We start from the raw sequence: 23,877 nt of genomic DNA on the forward strand, positions 1-23,877 counted from the left end.
TTGCAAATGATCAAGAAAAGTGCCTTTCATATGTTACCATGCTTGACAGCAATAATTTCTACCATGAGAGGAGAAAAACCTTGAGGAATCGCCCACTAAGGGAGGAAAATCGAGGGAACCTTCCCAACTTAAGACAGACAAAAATAAATTTAAGGAGGCTTTTGGAGGACCCTAATAAATATTGAGATGTTTCAAAGCTTACAACAGGTATTTGACTTCACCTGGAAAATTATGCTATTAACCATCTAGAGAACAGGCAGTTCACAGAAACCATCCTAACTGGGATTCAAATAATGAGTAGGATGCCTAAAAAAACTATTATGCAGCCTTCAGGAAAGTCCTGCTATTTTCATGGAGAGACTTAGGAAAGCAATAAGAAAGCACACCACTCTGAATCCTGAATCCATAAAGGGCCACCTACTTTTAAAGTATAAATTTATCATTTAGTCAGCCCCAAATATTTAGAGGAAATTTCAAAATTGGCACGTGGCCCTGATCAATCCTCAGATGATCTTCTCCAGCTTGCATCTTCCATTTTTAATAGACATCAAAGGAAAGAAAAGGGAACATAAAGGCAAGAAAAAGGACTTATTAAAGATCACTCAAACTGATAGAAACTTTTAATGCCTTGCAATAGCCCATGCAATTTGCCCATTTAGGAGTTAAAAAGCAAACTGCCTAGTCCAAGACCTTAGAATAATGAAGCAGTAATTTCCCCCACCCTGTAGTTCTTAATCCATACACTTTTATCTTGGATTCCAACTGCTGCTTGGTTTACTAAATTAGATTTAAAAGATGGCTTTTCCTGTTGATTAGCAATTTGTTTGCCTTTAAGGAACCAGATACTGTATCTCAACTAACCTAGACAGTATTGCCTCAGGATTTAGATGGCCCTCACCTGTTCCGGACAAACCTTAGCTAAGGACTTAACAAAATTCAGAGATAAAACATCTGTGATTGTTCTTCAGTAAGTAAATGACATCCTTTATGTGTCTCCACCCAGGAGGTATATCAAAAGGCCATTGCAGAACTCCTAAACTTCTTAGCCAATAGGAATTAAAAGATCTCAAAAAATAAAGCTTAATTATGTCATCAACAGGTTCAACTACAGGAAATAGCCACCATAGGACAATATTCTGCCCCAGGAAGGGGCCTTACTTCAAGCTCCTGTCCTCAGCTTACCTATGAAGCAAAATTTAACCTGTTTGTCACAAAAGGGGAAAATAAATCCTGGATAGGCAGCCATAGGCAACTCAATAACCAATGGCATATCTCAGTGAGGAACAGCAAAGTAGCCTCATTCTCAAAAGTAATGGAAAATAAGGTCTCATAATTTTCTTTGACATCCAACCTGTCCTGATGAGATGACTAAAATACCCTAGGCACAAAGTTTCTGTTAAAACCTGTTAGGTCCTTCCAGATCTCAGGCAAGTCTTACATTGAAATGTAAATAGGAAGCCTAAAGGCTCAGTAGGAGACCGGTCTCAAATCCAAGGAAAAAAAAGGTAAAAAAGAGCCTTACCTAAACTCCAGCAAAAGTAAATTTTATGGTGCTTTACTGAAGTAATTAACGGCCGTATCATTTTTCCAGGACTCTTGTTTTTTTTTAATTCTATATTTTTTTGAGCTCATGATTTTTTTGATCAGTTCTATTTTTTATTCAACTAGAGTTTTTGAACATCTGTTACATTGCAATGGAGATTCACCTATAAAGTTACAAGGCCTTTGATTTTGTGTTATTTGTATGTCGTGCTGTCTGGTGTCATGTTTTGTCTGTATCAAAACTGAGCGCTCCTAAAATTAAAATTTAAAAATGGATCCAAATACTTTTAATTCACGTGATTTAAAGGTTCAATTCAAATTGGGTAAACTAATGAAAGTAAAATGTCTTTGAAAATAACTCACAAGTCTCTAGGTGGTCAAGCTAATAAAATATTGATGTTAATAAAATGTCTAATATCAATTGTTTCTAGGACTTTTCTTCAACAGGAAAGAGAGCAAATACTGTTCAGGACACTTGTCTGATTTCTTGGTTTTTACAGAATAAGTGAATTAGAGTTAACATGTATGGGATTATTCAAATGTGTTTGTAGAGACATCTGATTAATTTAATTTACAAAGTTAAAATGCTAATTGTTAAATAACATCAAGTACTCTTAACTCCTTAAATTCCATGGGGTATCATACTTAAACATTATTGGTGTTTTCATAGGTTAGTAAATAAAAGGGTTTAAACTTGCTTTGTGTCATCACTAAACTAAAAACAAGGTTATTAAGAGTTATGTCCTAACAAGTGCAATTCTATATACAAAGGGTCCCAAAAGTTTCAACTGTGTTTCAATTAGAGTACTATAAACAACAAAATTTTTAATCTTATTAAAATTGAGTAATTTATTTAAATTCAGAAATTTCATAAGAGTTGTTTCAGAATGTGAACAAAAAGGGGTCAACAAATAGGAAAGAGAAAATAAAAGGTTCTGGGTATGGAAATATATTTAGTAAAAGGAAAAAGAAAATGTTTCTGGGTAAGAAAGTGCTTGTGTGATGAAATACATGAGGGTCTAAGTAAGTGCTAAGAAAGTCTGTGTAAGTAAAGGACAAGTTTCAACAAGTTTGCGTGTAACTAAGTTGGTTGTATGTATGTGAGACAGCTAAAGCTATTTAAGGTTTTTCCTAAGGTGAAATACTAATGTTCTGAACAATTAGTCTTAAAAATTTTGGTGTATACAATTATGGTTAAACAACTGTTAGAGTATTGTACTATGTTACAGAGTCTACATTTTTCTTTAAAAACTAAATTTGGTAAGATAAAAGTGTCAAGGTAATTGTGAAATGGTTACTAGTTGTATATTAAATGTGTTCATATTTTCCAGGTATACAAGTTTTAAAGCAGGGAATTTATCCAGCTGCTATTCTCCAGATTAAACTTGTCTGTAATGGTAATTTTAAGCTTATAAAGAGTAAATTTTATTGGGGATTAATTTCTATCATTTAATGTTCTATTATAGGACCTGTTATCAATAGGGTATATGTAAAATTGGTTATATTTTACACTGAGATAAAGAATTTCAAATGTAAATGTATTTCTAAACATTAGAGCCTGACTTGTTTAAAGGTTAATTTTGTGAAACATGAAAACATTTTGCCACTTTGACATACGAAAGTTGAAAGCTCTCTCAGCCTTTCTTTGATTCATGTTTTAGATACAATGTTAAATTGTGTTAATTATAAAGTTGGTATAGACTCAGGAAACAGTATATGTAAACTACTTAATGATATTTAAGGAAGAAGCAAAGATCAACATCAGAATTAGAACACTTAAGATTTGTAAAGAGCCACGCCTTACCTGAGATAAGGCTCTGCCTCCCACCTTACTGCATGTTAGAGTGACTCCAAAATAAGTCAGACTTCAGCTTATTTAAAGTTATAATCAAAAGATTGTTTTTTTGTTGTAAAATTACTATGATCTCAAATAGGAAATATAATGTGGTTCTCAGTCAAAATTCAAGATAGCTATTATACAAGCAGAATATATTTTTACTCTTGCTAATTTCATTTTGTAAAACTGTTACCTGTTAATGTTTTGCAGAAGTAGCTGCTTCAAGAACACACAACCTAGGTAACTTGTGATAATAAGCCATCACCTAACAGATAGTAGTAACAGATACCAGAACAGATAGTAGTAACTTCCAGTACTAATGCAGACTCCAGTTAGATAAAAGAATAAATAACTGTAAAGTTATGGGCATTGAATTTAAAGCCCAATACTCTTACTTTATGACTGGTGAGACTGGCTTGCTGGATGATTAAGATCAAACTTAGAGATTGGAATTAAATACAGAAGGCAAGATAGACCAGTATTTGGATCTTTTGCCCTCAGTCAGCCTGAACCCAGGGAATAAGAGGACTTCTCTAAGGAGTGCTGCAACTCTGGGTCACACGACCTCCTGATCAAGGAGATTGTTGAGACTAGAGGATGAAAAATCACTCAGTGCATCTGCTGCAGAGGAGGGTCATGGAAAAAGGGAGACATCCCTTTATGCTTCCAAAGGAAGTCACCTCATCAAGGAGACCCTACCTAACCAATGGCACCGGTGGAGCCAAGAAGCTGCTCTTAAGTTCTCTACAAGTGGCCCCTGTGGGAACTCAGCTGACTCTTTAACAAGACAGGAACCAGGTCAATTTGACCAGCTTGATCTTAGACACCCAGCAAAACAGTTAAAACCAAAATATAGCCATTCTTGGGCATTTAAAAGAAATAATAGTTAAATGTAACTTAAGATGTACACTTGTATTAGCCCACTAGAATAAAGACTGGAAGCTACAAATAAAAGATTCTTCAACAAATGTGCCTGATAACTATCAAGAGAAACTGCCAGAGTCAGAAGTTTTTAGTCAGTTTAAGACCTGCAGACCTTCCTAGGCTACACAGGTAGACTTAATCTATGTTTGCTCGTATGATTATCTAGCCCTAAGTAACAGAAGTATAGAGCTCTCTACTAAACACAGGTTATACCAATAAAGGGATATTTTACAAAAATCAGATGACATTAAGTAGCTTAACTATATTTTCTGGGGATATCTATGACATTAAGAGTTAAATGTTGTGTTTACATTCCTGATAACCTGGACAATGTTAAAGTCCCCAAATAAAGGCCTTGTCCTCTCCAGCCTTTTGCTAGGCCTAGTTACGGGAACAATTTCTCAGTTCTTCCACCGCCTGGTGAGAGATTGACTTCTGTTATTTTCATGATACTCAGTGGCATGTTCCAGATGCTGCAACATTTACTTTGTACTAATCTCATTTCAGAACTCATGTCTTTTTGTTCTTCTATCATGAAAGCACCCACCCCCAGATGACTTTACAACCTGCTCTTCCCCAACCAGACTTCTACCTTGGACCCCTCGATTGACCCGATTTTAAAAAAAGGAACTCCAAACTGCTTGCCCCTCGCTGCCCCCTTTCAGCTTTGAAGCAGCCAGAACGACCGACGCCCCCTTTTCCCTAAAGCAGTTAGGAGTTCCTATAGCTAAAGGGGGGAATGAAGCCAGAATTAAGGACAGGTAGTTAGTGTAGAAATAGGGAATCGGGTCAATTCAAGGAAATGAAGCCATGAAGCCATCTGCCTTTGGAAGTTGGAGACTGCCCCTGGAAGAATGGAATGTCAAGGATCTCCGGATCCCATTGATGACCAAATTTACCTTCCTTTATCAAGGACTGCAAGCAAGGAGCTGCTAATTAATGCCCCCTGGGCCCTTATCTGCCTGAATCACCTTGGCCCTCCCCCTGCCCATGGCTTCTCACTTAATGCAAAACCGGGCCTAGTCATGTAGACAGGAAGGGAGAGATAAGGCGGAGAGAACTGGAGAACAAAAGAGACTTTAACCTATAAAAGATGCAGGGTGTGCTCACTTCTGGGGACTTTAGAACATCAGCCATGGCCCCCTTCTTCCTGCCGGGAGAAGTCCATATTATTACCTTTAAATAAAACCTGCTTAATCTGCTTGCCTTGGCGTGCTTCTCTAGTGTTCAATCTTCAACATTAGAAGAAGCAGAACTCGTCACCGGTAAACGGCGGTATCACTAATTCCTCTAGAGTCTGGTAGTTCTCTAGCTTTATCACTTTACTAGACACACAGGAATGAAATGGACTAGGAGAAAAGGAAAACAATCACTGAACTGTCTCTATGTTAAGTAAAGCAAAATGTGATCTGGAACAAACAGAATACAGTTAATAAACACTTCAACTAGTTCTCAACAAGAGCAGTACAAGCAATTGAGAATGTTTTTAGACATTAGGTACAAAGGTTTTTGCTTCTTTAGCTAGGTTGGTTGGTTATGACTTCTTAAGTCAGTAAATTAGGTGAGTAGAACTATTATGTTTAAATTAAAAAATATGTCTTCAGTTGACAATGAAAAAATGATAAAAATTTCACTAATAAGAAGAAACCACATTGATGGAAAGATATTTAGTATTAATATTAATTTGTGATTATACTGAAGTTCAGTGATTGTGATATTGGGGGGACTCAAAATTTCTGTATCCTTAACATTTTGAAGTATTGGAAAGTCACATGTGTACTTGCTCTCTGATTAGGTTACCTTTTCTCTCTTCCTCCCTGACCCACCTAAAAATAAGAAGAGAGAATTCATAGAACTTTCCTCTTCTTCCTTCAAAAACTTCCCCTGCTCATAGCAACTTCTCCAGAAATGAAACACAAGAGGATCTAGACAATCAGGGGTCCATTGTAGATGGGAAGAGGTAATATGAAGCAGAAATCTTCATTTCCTGTTAAGTAACACAAAATGCTCAAAGAAACCTTTTGAGTTGAGGCTCATGTTCCAGTAGCCCTGGTCATGGCAAGAAAATTCTCCCATTACGCTTATTTGTATTTTGAAAAACCCATTGTTTGCAAGTGAATTAAATTCAAAGTACTTCTCTAAGGCCTAGGAAATGTAAGCATCTTGTATGGGAGGGGAAAGAAGAGGGGAGTGGGTAGGTGAGGAAGGTGAAGGTGGTAGTTATTCTTCTTTTAAGTAAAAGGGTGTGTTGTTTCTTGGTAGCCTGTGCATACATTTAGCCAATTCTGGAAAATCAAAAATTGGTAAGGCCCAGTTCTGTGAAGGGAACATTTAATACAACTGTTCAATGGAAAATCCAAAAGTAATTCTTGGTTCTAGAAGACTATTAATTTTTTATAAAGTTAACATTGAGATAATAATCCAAAATTGTATATATTTGAAACCACCTTCTTTTTGTGGAATTGTTCATATTTGTTGAATATTTAATTTGCAAACCATCTACTGTAAATATATCATTTAAAGTACTCCATACAAATTATGATTCTTAATCTCTAACTGTACCTTAATCCTATCACATTTTAGGTAATAAAATTTAAAAAAGAGCATAAAAATTTGAGAGCAAAGTGAACAACCTTTGGCATAGTACACTAAATATTTTTCACTAATGCCACCTATTTGCTAAACTCTTAAAGAAACCCCTTTTTGGATTTTAAAACATGGAAGTATCCTTTTTGAAAATTAAGTACTTTAATGTGCAGCTATAGAGTCTTACAACATAAAATAACCTTGTGTATTCTAGCCAAGGAAACTCTAACCTTAAAGTATTCAACGCACAGAATCCACAGTATAGAATTAAAAATTTCCAAATTATGACTACTTCAAATCAATACTATATTAAGAAACAAATGCACTGGTTTAAAAAACAAATCAATGCCTATATTTGAACTGGGGAGAGTTTGGATATGGTGCAAGGGGATATACTAAGTTTAAAAAATAATAATAAAAAAAAAGACACAATCACCAAACTAAGTAAAATCTTTTAAAGATAATAAAAATCAATGTCAAGTTGAACTAAGAGGGGAGAGTAGACAGACTTTTAAAAATTTCCTAAAGAATTATAATTTTAGTAGAGGGAAGAGCTAGTAATATAAAGTACAAGACCCTTAAGTATTTGTTACAGTGCTATACAAAACCACAGCTCAAATGTTAATTCAATTAGTTTGTAACTGGATTTATTTTAAACCCTTCTAACCTCTAATAATCACTATTCTATATTCACATCAACTTTTTTTAGTTTAATGGAAAAATTTTAAAATACAACAAACACTATATGTTTAGTATGTAAAAATCACATTATGTAAGTTTTGTAATGTTTATTTTGTTTCTAAAAGAGAAGACAATAAACTGTTTCCTCAGACAAAAGTGGAGAGAATGCAGAAGCACTCAACCAGCTGCTTCCCAACTTGGGTTTTATGATGCAATTTTCAAAAGTTACAAGTAGATAACACAGATAGATCCTTTGGATTCTAGCATAATTGAATATTTAGAGATTACCACTCACAGCAGTTGGTTTTGTAGTTTCTAATCAAACAAACAAAAAAAAAATCCTTATAACATCAGTCTTACTAATCTTACAACCATTTAAAAACAAGAATGAAGACAAAAGCAAAACAAGACAACACTTGGATATTTAAAAGGTCACAAACCATCTAACATGGCTTTTGTCTTAATAGATTCTTTCCATTCAGTCAATAATTATTATTTTATACAAGTGTAAAGCATTGGAGTTGCAAAATTAGAACAAAAGACAATCCTTAACAAGACAACTCAAGGCCTGGGAGCAGTGGCACACACCTGTAATTCCAGCAGTTAGGGAGGCTGCAGCAGGAAGATCATGAGTTCAAAGCCAGCCTCAGCAAGAGTGAGGTGCTAAGCAACTCAGTGAGACCCTGTCTCTAAATAAAATACAAAACAGGGATGGGGATGTGGCTCAGTGTTTGAGTGCCCCTGAGTTCAATCCCCAGTAACCCTCCAGCCTCCCAAAAAAACTCATGGTCTGGAGAAGATAAACATGTTAGAATATATGATTATAATATAACTTATAGGAGAAGGACACCAAGTGTTTTGAAAACACATGAAAAGAAAGCCAACTTTAACTGTTTACTGATTATGTGCTAAGCATAGTTCCTAATGTTTAGCTTTGAACAATTGTAGAGATTTCTGGAAATACAGACTAGAATGGTAACATTTATGAAATATTAAGAACAATAGTTCCCACATATAAAGCAAGAGGCAGAAAGTATGGTTAATCTATGGAATGTATGAATAAATAAAATAAAATAAATGAAATAAGAAGAGATTATAACATGACTTTATACTTGACTCTCATAAAAGTTTCACTTTTTTTTCAAATTGTAATTAGCTATATTTTTCATAAATTTTAATATTTTAGTAATAATTGAAGTGAAACTTTGATTAGGTTTCCTTATATCAAAAGAAATGTCCTTTGTACAAAAACTGTTAATTTAGTTTTTCCTAAGTTCTTTCCCAATTCTAAATCATAAACTACCATATAATCAAGAGAGGGGAAAAAGTCACCATTAAAACAATAAATAATCCTCTTTTATACAGGGAGATTACCCATTATTGAAAGAATATGAAAAACCCTCAGTGTTTATTTATGTACTATGAAATGACCAACTGATACAGCTTGCACATATCCAATTCTAATAATTAATGTGTTTATTGAAAAAAAAATTGCCAATGGAAAAACATCACTAAATAGTTCAAATCCAACCTTTTGCAGCTAATTGTCCTGCACTTTAAAGAGAAAATCTTCAAAATATATTTGATCTTTGATATGGATTAGCCACAAAAAAATAGAATACATGTATTTTAATAAATTTATTAAGCATTTCTTCTACATGTGTTTTAATCTGTTTACATTATAATTTAGTTCAGAATATATTTAGGAACAGGTAATCAGTGTATTTAATTTAAAACATTTACATTGTTCTACCATATAGTTTGAGAGTTAAGACTAAATCGCTGAAAAAAAAATGTTAATCGATATTGTCTGGTGCTAAATCAAGTATCTTGAACAAATAATCAAATTACAAAACTTTCAAATTTAGAAAACAAAACAAAATCTATAATAGTCCACTCTCCCTCCTCGTAGAAAAACAAAATAGAAAACAAGAACACTTCAGTATTAATATTCAATTTTCTGAGCAAACTTGAGTTCATGGGTTGGAAGTATTCCCTTCCTTTTTTTACATTGAACTGAGTTAGCTCAAATCTCTCAGCGTCCCATTCAACACATGTATTTACACATCTCTCTCTTGATAAAATACAAACTCTCTAAAGCAAAGGAACTGGTTTGCTTTACTCCCTACTTTTATGCAGACAGGATAATCTGAAATTTAAAACAGGAGGGCAGGGAACTTCTCATCGAGAAGGTGATTGTGCAAAACTTGAAGGAGGCCAGGAAGTTTGCCATATGACTATCTGCAGAGGCTGGGAGAAGAGACTCTCCAGGTTAACTTGGAGCACACTTGGTGTGTTCATGGATAGGCTGGAGCCAAGTAATCAAGGGGACCAGCAGTAGGAAAGGAGGTCAAGGGATTTGGGTCAGGGTTTGAGATTTTGCTTCTACTGAGATAAGAAGTCACTGGAGACTGATTCAAAGGTATGAAGTATCAGACTTGCATCTTAAAACATTTACACACTTTCTTTTTGAGAATAAATGAGAGGATTGAAATGATCCAACTCACAGTTTTAAAAGTATCTCTTGGAAACTATTCTGAGAATACATTTAAGAGGGAGTCAGAGGGAAGCAGAGAATCCATGAAAAGGCTATAGCAAAAAAGTAAAGAGGGGATGATATAGGCTGGATCCTAGCTGATAGAGATGAAGATGCTGAAAAGAGGTCAGATTCAGGATCTGACAGTATATGCCAATGGGACTGGGTATGCAGTAAGAATGAAAAGAGACAAATCAAAGGGACTGTATGGTACAGGGCTGGAACACTGGAAGGACAGAGCAGTCCCTCACTAAGATGAAGAAGACTCCAATGGGAAAATACTAAAGTGTGGTCCTAGAGTGCTGACACTTATCACAGAAGTCTAAGTACAGATGGTCCCCAGTGTGCCATGAAGCAGCTGACGAGAGTGCAGTTTACAGTTGTTTTATGATGATGGAGCAAAAGCAAGATATAATTGGTAGGGACTGTACTGAAAATTTTGAATTTTATGTAGTGACCTGTGGTTTGATACACTCTCACCATGATAGCGGATGGCATGGAGCTGCAGTTTTAGTCATGTGTTTGAGAGTAAAAGACCAATACCATACCAATTTATTGTACTGTCAGTGTCCTTTGGATATTGTACTTTGTTTTCTTCTGTCATTGTATCTACAAAACACTCACCTGTGTCTCCTGAATGCATACAACCATTCTGCTTTGCACTGTCACTACAGTATTTAATAAATTGCGTAAGAGAGTTCACACTTTATTACAAAAGAAGCTTTGTGTTGGGCGATTTTGCCCAGTTGTAGGCTAATGTAAGTATTCTGAGCACATTTGAGGTGGGCAAGGAGGACCTATGCTGTTGGATAGGTTAGGTGCATTAAATGCATTTTTGACTTATGACATATCAATTTATGATGGCTTTACTGAAATATAATTACAACCGACATCTAGAGCACCTGTAATTATATCAAATCAGCAGTTAAATCTGTGAGTCTAGAGTTAAGAAATGGAGATAGTAATCTGTGAACCATAAAATTACATTTAGAGTCATATGACTATAAGAGATAACCTAGTGAAAAAAAACAGATATTTAGAATCACACTGTGGGCCAGAGCGGCACGAGATGTCATAGAACAGAGGGTGAACCAGCAAAGGAAACTATGGAAGACATGTTAACAAGGAAGGAAAGAAACAAGAAAAAGTAGTGTACCAAGGCGAAGGGAAGAAAGTGCTGCAAAAACAAGACCCACTCATGTTCTCCACACACTGCCTTTTGCAGTACATCCCACTCATCCTTCAGAACAGGACGCTTCCTTGATAAGCCCTTCCTGAGCACTCCTGCCTCAGAGAGATCATCCTCCATTACATTCCTAAATCGCAGTGTAGACCTCAATAATTACGAAAGTTATGACTGCAACTGCAGCTTTGCTTCTCTGCCCTTCTTCCCAACCCTGCTCCCGATCAAAACTGTGAGTCCTTGAGGGCCAGAAGTTTCCAACAGAATTGTTGGAATCTAATAATGTATCACACAAACAGGAAGGAGGAAGTGAGATTTATTGAAAGCCTGCTGCATATTAGGCAATAAGTCAATATTCTTTATGATGGCTATCTTAGTGCTCAAAAATGTGGATAAAAGAATGAAGGAAGTGCTGACTGAACAGTAGCAAAAGCACACATGATAGATAGATGGATAAGGGCAATTCAGACACAGGTAGAGCCCTGCAGCAAAGATGGATGCAACGGGGACCACAGGCTGATGTCAAATGATATCAAGATTATTCAACTTCTTCTTTCTAAATTCATCAAGAAAAATTCTCCAATATAACTTTGTTTCCTTTATAGATTCTCCTGTGGATTTAGAAAGTAACAACTAGCAGATGTAAGTATATGTTCCAACTGGCTGCTGTATTTCTCATTGTGTGTGAATAAATTAAATGTTCTATTTTAGACATTAGTCTAAGGCAAATTTGCTTAGTGTATTTCCTTTTAGATTTCTAGTCATGATCCGTCTCCTTATTTCCTGTTTTACTTTGATCATTAAAGTGACAAAACCAAGTTATGGGAACAAAATGGGACTGACTCAGGCAATCGCAAGAGATTGTGAGATAAGAAATTTATACTGTGTGACTGACCACTAAAGGAAAACATTGATTTCCATTTATTTTATCTCTTGTTGACACATGAGAGTGGTTAATCAAGATTCTTCTATAATGAATTGGGGAGCAGTTGATAGGCTGCCCCCCACCAAAAAATATATTTTGTTGTTGCCTCAAATTTGATCCATTTTTTTTCCTGAGTTTATTCCCTAAACTGAAATATAGAATTCCAGAAACAAACATTCCAAATTTAAATCCATCATTTGCCAGTGTAGCCAATCTTGCTAAATTAGATGAATTTGTGATGTTTTGACAAGACAGAGTTTGTATCCCTTTGAAGAATATCATTTGAACTCTGCTGACATAGTTGTGGTCATTTTGCTTTTACGTTGCTAACTGGATGTGTATGTGGTCTCCCTCTGAGATGCCTACACCCTTTCTAAATTCTAGACAAAGAAAATGTTTTGGATGAAATGATTTGTATCAGTGACATAAGGTGGATACCTTTCTCATAGTTTTTAATTTTTAAAGTTGAACATTAATACTTCCTCTCTTGGTATTGATATCAGGGTGATGGGAATTCACAAGTTGTAGCTTCTTGTTGCTAGCTCATCTATCATTCTCTAGAAACAAGGAGTATAGAGATTTTGTATTTTTATGTTCTAGCTATCTTTGAAATATAAATCCCCTTCATGCCTACCATGACAGCCCTAGTTCAGGACTTTACCAGGACTAGTGAAATAAATGTCACAACAGAACCAGTCTAATAGTTTTCACATTCATCATCCACAGAGTATTGGGAATAATCTACGGAAAGTACAAAGTAAATCGGTGCCATTTTTGTTTAGAAATCTAGCAATTGTTTCTCCCTCCCCCCACTTTGTGACATGGAAGATTGGACCCCTGGGTGGTCTGCCACTGAGCCACATCACAAACCTTTTTTATTTTGAAACAGGTTCTCACTAAGTTATGGAGATTGGCCTCAAATTTGCAATTCTCCTGCCTCAGCCTCTGAGTTGCTAGGATTACAGGTGTGTGATCCCACATCTGGCTGGATATTGTTTCTTAATGGTTTGTAGAATAGCAGCAAAGACTCACACCAGTGGGATACTCTGAGACCCTGGAATGAGAGTCCTGCCTGGGCCTCATACATTTGAGGGGGCATGGAGAACCACAGACTAGAAGTCAGAGGCAGGCTTGCCAAACATGGTAATGTTCAGAAGCAGAACTTGGGGATTCTGAGAATTCTAAATTCAGATTTTGTCTTTAGTCAATAAAGTTATGTTGTGTTAGATCAGGTTATATTTAATCTTTTCCCGCTTTATTTGTTACTTGTAATATTAAGACACACTGCACATGTGATATGTGAGCGTAAATTCAGACACCTACTCTGAGTTTACAGATGTTGGGCTATTTGGGTTTCTATTTGAGGCCTTTCATGCCACAGTCCTGCCCAACTCTAGCCAGCACCACTGTACCTATGGTACATTAACCCTGAAGCCTTAGTACCACATGTGTGATGGTTTTCTTTCTTCTTCTTCTTTTTTTTTTTTAATTTTTTTTAGTTGTAGATGGACACAATACCTTTATTTTATTTATTCAGTTTTTTATGTGGTGCTGAGAATCAAACCCAATGCCTCACACATGCTAAGCAAGCACTTTACCACTGAGCCACAACCCCTGTCCCCATCTTCGGTTTTTGTTCGTACTGTTGTTTCTGATTGGAATAGCCTTTGCAACTTTTCTAGTTCATTTGTTAATCTCTTATTACACATCTTATAAATCATCAAGCTGTAATCTAAAAAAAATTCCAGACTTTACATATTCATTTTTCTCACAGTACATTTATAAACTTCATTCTTATTGCTACCTTATTATGGTGTAGGTATTTGCTTCTGTCTTATTAAAAAATAAAAATAAAAAAGTCAACCTCTTGAGGACAACATTTATCTTGTTTTTTTAAATTATTTTTATGTACTAACAAATACATGTTAAACTAACCAGTATGGTTAAAAATGCATGTTATTTCATATTTCATTCAACCTATAATGACAAATGCCTTGAAAATACCATTTAGTAATTTAGTATAGTTATAATGAAAAATGTGTTAATTGTATAAAAGAATGTCAAGTCTATGCCAAAGTCAATCCAGGGTTTTAAGTAGTGCTTTTCCTTCTACAATGCAATGTATATCAAATAATTATGACAGAGAAATTATAATGTAGGATGCTGTGAAAATGAAGCTTTAAATTTTGCATAAAACTTTCATGTTGCATTTTACAATACCAAAGTATCAATGGCAGTTCTAAAAACCATCTTTTATGAATTACATAAGACTAATAATTTTAAAATAATCATAATAGATATGAATGTTAAACTAATTTATAAAAATATTTTTAGAAAATCAAAGAAGCATATTTTAAGATTGTAATGTAATTGTTACTTTAAATGTTCAGAAATAAAATATGCACTTTTCATTGGCCATCTTATTTGAAAGCCTAGAAAATTATCCATTTATTACGTCAAACAATTTATATAATCTAGCTTTCTTCCAGTTCTAATTATTGGTTGGACTTATACATGGATCCAAGTCAACTCTGGTTCCTCATAATGAGGGAAGCGAGGTATTAGCATTCTCAATTATTCTTGAAGTATTTTGCTTAGAATGAAAACAGAAGTTTCCAACAATGTATATTTTCTTAAACTGAATGTTTCGGCATTAATTTTATCTAACACTCAGGCACTGTTTGGTGCTTTCGTGTGAATTTCCTAGGCTAGGACTCTGAGATTTGGATTGTACTACATCTCTGCCCTTCACAGTTCTTTTGTTTTGGTTGATATGCTTTTGTTTTGGTTGATATGCCATTTTTTTTTTCCATTGCAAGCCTATAGTGTCCATCACTGAACCATCTCCATATATGAAAACCACTTACATAAGGGAAAAAAATGATGCAGCCCTTAACCATGTGTCTGACTGTGGAAACTACCTGTCACCTAGATGTTTCCTAAAATACCATCATCTTGAATGGGTAGAACTCATTCCACTGTTAGAATCTGCCAAGCCCTTTGCATTACCAAGCTCTGGGTATTGTGCTCATCAGTTGCTTTCCCGGGAGGCAGTCTAACAGCACTGAATCCTATGCATAGCTCTTTAGTCTTCAACCTACCCAATCCCACCTTCCTAACTCAACCCTATAACCTCTGAGCCTGGGCTCTTATCTTGGCCTGTTCATGAAGATATGCTTTTATATTTATTTACACAAAATGAAAACAGGAAGACTAGAGGACATTTATTAAGCAAATTTCAATTTATGAATTATATTGGTAATAGGAAAAGAGAACCGGTTATTTGAATCTTCCAATAGGACATAGCTTGAATGCCAGTGTTCCTAGATAGACTAAGAATGTAGTTCAGTGAGCAGAGTGTTTGCCTAACATGTGGGGGACTTGGGTTCAATTCCCACAACTGGAAGAAAAAAAAAATAAAAAAAAAGAAGAGTTCCTGGACAGAATTACTATGAAAGTGAGAGATACTGAAGTAAGACTGGTTCATAGATTTGGAATTATTTAGAGTTACAAAACTGACTGCATGCTAAAGTAATTTTGTTTTATGACATATATCTTACCTTAACTTCCACATGTGCCATAAGTACTGCAAAATTGGTTAGGTGGTTACAAGAGCAAGTAGTATGTGTCTTATTTGTCGTCAGAAGCCGACAGCCTTGAGTTGACCAATAACCTGTCATTGTGCGCTTGGAGTAGCTCCAAAATGAACAGTTAGGGTTGAAATTTTCCTCTGACTGCTATGACAAAAAAAGAAAAAAATCAATAAAGATAATAACTACTTCATGATCATGTAAATTAGGTAAGCATTTTATTGGCATATAACACAAACTCACACTTTATTCCAATACTTGTGGTGGTATCTACCGATATTTTCATATTAAGTACAATGCATCCATTCTCAGAAAAATTGAATGTGTGTGATTTATTCCATCTTATTAGAGGTTAAATGTTCTTTAAGTGATTATTATTGAAGGATATTAATATCAATGTTTCTGAATCAAATCAATTAATATGCATTTCATAGTAAAGAAGTAAATTGCTAGAAACAGTCAACTTCTGAAAGAATGTTCTTTAGAAATATTTGTTGAAGTCTGGCACAGTGGCACATGCCTATAATCCCAGCAGCTTGGGAGGCTGCAGCAGGAGGATTACAAGTTCAAAGCCAGCCTCAGCAAAAGTGAGGTGCTATGCAACTCAGTGAGACCCTGTTTCTAAATAAAATACAAAATAGGGCTGAGGATGTGGCTCAGTGGTCAAGTGACCCTGAACTCAATCCCCAGTAGCCCCCCCAAAATATGTGTATTCACAAAAAGACATAATTACTTGTAACATCATACCGCTCTTCAGTTCCTTTTAACGTATAGCTAACTCATTTTTAAAAATAAATTTTATATAAGGTATACCCCTGTGGAATACATATGGATAGCAAAAAGGTTACTAGAGTAGAGAAAATTAACATATCCTTCATCTCACAGTAACATTATTTTCGTTTTTCTGGCAAGAACAGCTATGGGCTACTTATTTCCAAAAAATCACTACCATGTCTGGCAGATAATGAACTGTAATATGTCAAAAAATAGCAAAATATTAATAGAAAATTAATTAATTTAATATTTAAGTTATTATGAATGTGGATAGTGTGGACAACTAATCTTAACATCCTTACCTTGATATGTTTAACTGTAAACACCACAGGATCAGCCAAATAAACCTTATTACTGAACTCTTTGTTTATTGCTGCTGTGATAACAGGTGAATTAACAATAACAGAATGATTTGTAGACATAGCTTCTGTTCCCAACTTCATACTGGCATTCTCCGTGGACAAATAAGGACCCAAGTTGTTATAAAGGACAAAAGCCACTCTGATCTCTCCTAAAGTGAATGGAAATGTGGATTACATGTTGGAAAAAACTCTGATTAGTTTGTACACTCTATTTAAATTAATTCTAATTAGATACTAATCAAAGCTGTATAATATGTATTCACACACTCAAAAAAATCAAGCATTTATTTGCTTGGCACCAAAGTTCCAAATCATTTCTGAGAAATGAAAAGTTAAATTCTACTCAAATAACTACATAGCAGTATTAAAAAAAAATGAAGCCCCAATCCCTATATTATTCCATACTCAAAACTGAATTTAAGATGGATCATAGACATAAGCATAAAATCATAACCATAGAGCTTCTAAAACAAAATATAGGATGATAAGTTTTAACTCTGAGAAAGGGAAAATGACTTGGACAGGACACAAAAATCACAAACCACAAAATGGTAAACTGAACTGTGTCAAAATTTAAAATTTGAATCTATCAAAACATCAAGAAAATGAAAAGCAAAGCACAAACGAGGGGAAAAAAGGACTCATGAATATATAAAGCATTTCTGCTAATCAACAATAAAATAAAAAAGAACATTTCAAAATAGCAAAAGACATAAATAAATTCTTAAAAGGTAAGTGAAAGTCCAGGACACACATGAAAAACAATCTGCATTATTGGTAATTAGGGAAATGAAAACTAAAACTTTTTGGTAGCATTCCATTCCAACTAGAATTTTTAGAAGAGACTTACCACAATAATGTTAGTAAGGATGTAGAGCAATTACAACTCTTATACATTGCTACTGGGAGTGTAAAAAAAGTTCAACTACTAAGAAAAATGACAATTTCTTGTAAAGGTAAGCATATATCTTTTCTTCCTAGTAAGTGAAAGCGTATATTCACAAAGAAGAAAATCTGTATAAGAAAACTTGAATACAGAATCCTTATTCATAAGAGCCCGTAGGACAACAGACTGTACTATGCATCAATGAAGAACAAACTATAAGTAGATAGTACATAATGACCAAATCTCAAATATCTTACTAAGTTACAGAATCTAGACAGAAAAATTACATATGTATGAAGTATGTATGTAATTACATGAAATCTAAGAATAGGAAAATTTTGTCTGTAAAAATAATGAGAAGAAAGGTTCATTAGGTGAACAGAGAGAGGGAGAAGGGTGGTAAGAGGCACCAGGGAATATTTGGGGTAATAGAAGAGATTTATTTCCTGTTCTATGTGATTTTTTAGAGTTAATTGTGATTATCAAATTCCTTAAGCTAAACACTTAAAATGTGTGTCTTTTATTATATGTTAATTATATCTCAATTGCAATTTTAAAAAAGGATACCAAAGCTTTACCTATGCTTTTTAGGTATCATTTTCTTAGGGAAAAAAAACAAAAAACAAAAAAAACTCAAGTCCAATGGGTTACTTCCAGTATACAGGCAAACCAGTTTACCAAGAGACAGGCACTGTCCACCCACTATGGCTATAGAGTTGAGGAAATCCCAGTCCCCATTTCTGAATCTTTGAGTTAAATACACAAAAGAGAGAGAGAATTGAGTTGAGTGGAATGATAGACAAAAAAAAAAAAATTGTAATATAAAGAGGGGTGGCTAACATCTCAACTGTGTTTCCATGTTTGAAAAATGTGTTAGGCTTGGGGATTTATAGCCACAAAATGGACATGTATTTGCTTTCCGGTCTTGCCTTGCAAAGTGGTTGTTCTGAGCACCTCAGGAAGATGCATCCAGCAGATGCTATATTCTCATTCTGCAGATGAAGAACTAGTGACACAGGAAGCAGGAGGTAGAACAGAAATAACAGCAACAGCAACAGCAGCAGCACCGTTACTGCACGCCAAGTTCATGTGTGTGGCAGCAGAGCTATTTCATAGCTCTGTGCTGTGGTACAGGCTGCTGTCAGCCGTTTTCTGGGATTTATACATCATGGGCCCCTTTTTCATTTCAGTAACCCAGCGAACAGATTATAATGAGAGTTACATAAAGGAAGAGGTATTCTTATCTAATCTTTGTCTGTCAACATAGTACTGTTTAAATACTAGTAATTCACTAAGTACTTCCTATCTCTTACAACAGAATAATTTTAGTTCTTTCCCTTTACATTTTGTATAAATGCTGATTTTTGGAAGGCAAAACCTAATGATATCCATGCATTTTTTTTTTGTTAATATCATAAATTTTTGTTTTAATTGTCTTGAAATCAGTCAATAATTCATCCCAATTTTCACTTATGGGTTGATGCAAGTTGCCATGGCATCTTATTATGACTACTATAGACATATTTCAGTCCTCATCTGCTTTGTGTCTAAAGGTTCACACATTTATTCAATGTGTCCTTAGTGAGTACACTGATGTACCAGGCATGGTTTAAAAGACTAGGATTATATCAGTAATAAGAATAAATGAAGTCCCTGTTCTCATGGAGTTTACTGCCTAGAGGGAGATTCAGTCATTAAGCAGGCAGTAAAAAATAATATTAATACTAATACAATTTCTTATAATGGCAAGAGAACAAATGCGATGAAGAAGCTGTGGCATAAACATGGTTAATGGGAAAAGAGTGATTGAGAGTGATCTACCTTAGAGGACATGAGGAGGATTCTCCCTGAGGAGGTAAGATTTATTTTAAGAAGTGAGTGATGGAGAGGTTGCCATCACAAAAACTACATTTTAAGGAGAAAGAAAAGAATTTGCAAAAACCTGATGTAGGAGCCTGTGCTGTGTGTGAGAAACAGAATTAAGACTGGTTTACTTGGATCCTCGAGGGTATGATAAGATAGGCATGAGCTGGGACAAAGGAGGTGGGTAGGAAGTGGACCAGGGAGCACGTGGTGGGCCCAATTAAGTCATGTGATTTTGTTCTAAATGTTACCAAAGGTGAACTGGTCAGATTTCTGTTTCAGGAAGGACCCCTTCTCAACAGGAAATGATTTTGCAGGTCAGGAGCAAACGCAGAGAAAACAGTTACGAGCTAACTTGGGAATTACATTTTGTTATATACAATCTTACTGCTGTTCAAAACTCCCTTTAGTCCAATGAACAACATAATACGAATTTATTAGTTTGGTCCTATAAGATTTCTAGTACTTCTAAAGCATTTTATTCTAATGACAACAAATATAATTTTTCTTGATAATATTTAACAGGATCTATTTTTTTAAAACTATTCACCCTGCAATATGTTCCTACAACCTGAAGTCATCCTCCTATCAAGTCACAGATTAAAAGATCTCATTCTTATCAAAAATATGATTTAAAAATTTTTAAATTTGTGAAAGTTGGGATGTACTTTTCTCTATGAAATTACTTATTTATTGAATTTTAATTTTTTTTTTTTGGTGAATTCAATCTAGCAGCAAACTATGCAGACCTATATATACCAGTTCCATTGCCCCACAGTATCTTCTTACATTTAAATTTTCTGTATGCTTTACAAAGGAAAAGTACAGATTCTCAAAAATATAATGAATGAAAAAGAAAACACATGTAGTTTAAAAATTACAAGTAAAATTCCACGAAAAAATTTACTAAGATAAATATGTTGAGGAAGAATCAGATCACCTGGGTTTTGGGGGTTCATAGTTTCTCTCATATTCAAGTTTCTTACAACTGAAAAGGAATGGGATAATTTACAACTCTGACAAGCGAATTCTGCTGAATAAATAGTATTGTCATATCAAAGGTACAGTAGATAAGAAGAAAAACAAAACAGGAGAATGAGAGGAATATAAGGAGAGGAAGAGGAGGAGAACTCTCGAACAGTGGATCTAATATTCCAAGTCAAGAAGCAATGAACTGAGGCAAGTTCAATACTATTAAGTATAAAAAAAAAAAAAAAAAAAAAAAAAAAAAAAAAAAAAAAAAAAAACAACTCTAACTTACCATTGCGGCCATTCTGCTTTAAAGTATTTGCAGAAAGCTGAATAGTGCTTCCATGGGCCATATTTTCTGGAAATTTTAGGTCTTCCAAGTTTCCTTCTGTGCTCAGCCTTGCGACTTCTAGTTCTGTTAATAACAGAGATATCAACATACATTAAGAAACATGCCAAATTTACAATAATATTTCTACAATCAAAACAATGGAGTTCTTGTTCTATTTGTCAAGGTAAAGTAGTTCCATCTTTAAGAAAATATATTACTAGTATTTTCATTTTTTTCAAAATAAAGCACATAAAGTTGCAAAATCTTGTAAATAATAAAAAAAATCCATAATAAATTAGTCTAAATTTTAAATTTAAAACTAAATCTTAATCCTTTGTCATTAGCTTTAGATTTTCAAAATACTATCGTTTTATGAAATAAATAAAAATCTTCATACTGGAGCTGTAATGTCATATCATTATTGATCTGTTTTTAAAACTAGTGAATATGAAACAGATTTATCAAATCTCCTGACATTTGTCAGTTATATCTTAAACCACAATAAAAACAGATTATTCTCTTTATAAGCCAAAAAATATAGTTATCAAATGGTTTTATCATCTTTATTCACATATCTTTTTATAGTATATAATTCACACATAGAAATGAACTATAAGCCCTAGATTAGGAGAAAAATACTAAATATTACAAAACATACATAGATAAATACATATATAAAAATTCTGAAAATAAACAGACTCAATGTGAGCAACCTCAGATTAATATATCCCATATATCCCATATCAGAATGTCCTAAGTGTTAAATATACAGGACTTTCAACCTGATTAAACTGAAAGGTTGACACTCTGCTAATTTGAGTGAAAGAACAACTTATCTCTATTGAAATAAAGCATCATTAATATCTGGGATGCTAGATATACTTTTTTCTGATCCCTTTCCTGTTATGCAAAGGTCTCTGGACCTTCTGTATAACAAAGGCCACTTACGAATATTGTCTGTGTTCTCCCTGACAATGTCAGTCTTCAAAAGGTTATCAGCCAGCACAAAGGCACTCTCCTCCACCGTGTCAAGCAGCATGGTGGCTGCACGTAGTTGATCACTTGTAGTCAGGTCTCTCCAAGCATTCAAAGCTTGCGGCTGAAGGAGGTTGTTAACTGTCTCGACCATTGCCTATGAGAGGAGGGACAGAATGACAGAGGTCTCCAGTGAACCCACATAGCTGTCAGAAATCCAGGTGAACATGTTGCCCAGCAAGCAAGGATCAACGGTGCGCAAGAGCTCACTATTGTCCCAGCCTCCCCTGTGACATGCTGCAGCAGAAGCATTCATTATTTTTTTCTGTAAAACCCTCACTGAGACTTAGCAAGGCAAGAGGAAAACCTGCTTCTTGCTTTGAAGGACAACAAATAGAGCCATACTTGCTTCACAAAATCAACATCACAGGCTTCAATAACACTGTGATCACATAATTAAATGATCTGGCTGGGGAGTTGTTGACAAGTAATTCAAACCAAAATTTTTACCACATCACCCACAGATAATGATATACTTTTTTTCCTATACATCACCATAAAACTGGATACTGACCACAACCAAGATGGAAAGGATTACTATAGACATGACAATATAGGAACTCCTTGCCTATAGGTTGAAGACTCACTGAACAAACACCTTTCCTTCTTTATTTTTTTTCCTTAGCCAGCTAGTAAAATGAGAGAATGGAGAAAATATCAAAGCATACATACTCCCAGGGGTTTGGATATGTTATATGTGGAGAGAAACCTTTTTCATGCTGTTTACTATTAGGGAGGGGAATAAACAGTTGGATTTCACTATTCCAATGGCCCTCAGGTGTTTTGTTTTGTTTTGTTTTGTTTTTTGTTTTTTGTTTTAATCAGCAGTGTGTTCATCCACATGGAAAGACAAGCACCACCTTTCTCCATGCTTCATCCAAAAGAATCATCTCTAGAGTGACAACTTATATATTTCCTGTGGTTTGCTTTATGCTGTAGGTTACAAAGAAAACACAGTTCTCCCAATAAGGTCTTGAATTTCATCCAAACCCAGAGATTTGCAAAATAGAAAAATACAACACCTGCAGTTTGAAAGTGATCATCTCTGAACCCATTCACTATGAAATATGCCTCTAATCCAGAAATAAAGTTAAATAAACAGCCAACACAGACAGAGTTTCTGGGCTGCACCTAAGTGTTTTAAAATGGGACTCACATTATTGACACCTTGGCAGAGGGACTGGGCGAGATGGAGACATATCCTTTACACTGCAGTGTTTTCTTCTGGCTGCTGTTTTCATAGTAACCAAGTAACAACTGTTAAAAATTCAGCTTCATAATGAAACACCTAGCCTCCTAATTAACACCATCTTCAAAAACTAATTTGCCTTTTGATAAAAGTTGTTTTTCTTGATATTTTCCCAGCTATTCCAAATTCTGGCCCAAAATCAACATTACTGGACTTTTGAGTCAAAGACTCTGAATCACAACTTGCATACTTTGCATCACACAAACACACCAAAAAAATGGTCATTTATTAAGACTGGACACTTTCACATAGTGTCCTTAGCTCTGTCATTTGTTCTGGGTTTAAAGCATGACCTAGTAGTCAGACAAAAGTATTTCTGGATCACAGCAAAACTAACTGCTTTCCAGGAAGTTCTTGTAGGGGTAAAGCCAACAGGATATGCCAAAAAAAAAAAAAAAAAAAAAAAAAAAGCCAGATAGGATGCACACACACAAGTTTAGATGCTTTCTGAAACCAAGCAGAGGACATCATCCTTCTGAGTGCAGAGAAGTATTTCTTTCTGGGATCAGATAGATATTCTCTGAATTCATTAGGAATGCTCTGAAAATCCCATGTGCAACAAAAATTATGTCTCTCCTTTGAAATGGAGAAGCCATTTCAGCTG

General features: G+C 34.8%; 1 protein-coding gene across 16 annotated transcripts in view; it reads right to left on the reverse strand.

Annotated features, from left to right (window-relative positions):
- The window catches only part of Adgrl3 (adhesion G protein-coupled receptor L3), a 776,587-nt gene that overhangs the window by 125,429 nt on the left and 627,281 nt on the right, over nucleotides 1-23,877 (reverse strand). For 15 of the 16 annotated variants that reach the window (XM_047566096.1, XM_047566098.1, XM_047566091.1 and 12 more), the window contains 4 exons: nucleotides 21,938-22,121; nucleotides 20,951-21,073; nucleotides 16,881-17,089; nucleotides 15,775-15,951 (listed from right to left, as the gene is read on the reverse strand). In XM_047566096.1, coding sequence (XP_047422052.1) covers nucleotides 15,775-15,951; nucleotides 16,881-17,089; nucleotides 20,951-21,073; nucleotides 21,938-22,121 — 693 coding nt within the window. The remainder of the gene's footprint in view (nucleotides 1-15,774; nucleotides 15,952-16,880; nucleotides 17,090-20,950; nucleotides 21,074-21,937; nucleotides 22,122-23,877) is intronic. The other variant, XM_047566083.1, reaches the window with a different exon arrangement.

The sequence above is a fragment of the Sciurus carolinensis genome, chromosome 10, assembly GCF_902686445.1.
Source record: "Sciurus carolinensis chromosome 10, mSciCar1.2, whole genome shotgun sequence".
Taxonomy (NCBI): domain Eukaryota; kingdom Metazoa; phylum Chordata; class Mammalia; order Rodentia; family Sciuridae; genus Sciurus; species Sciurus carolinensis.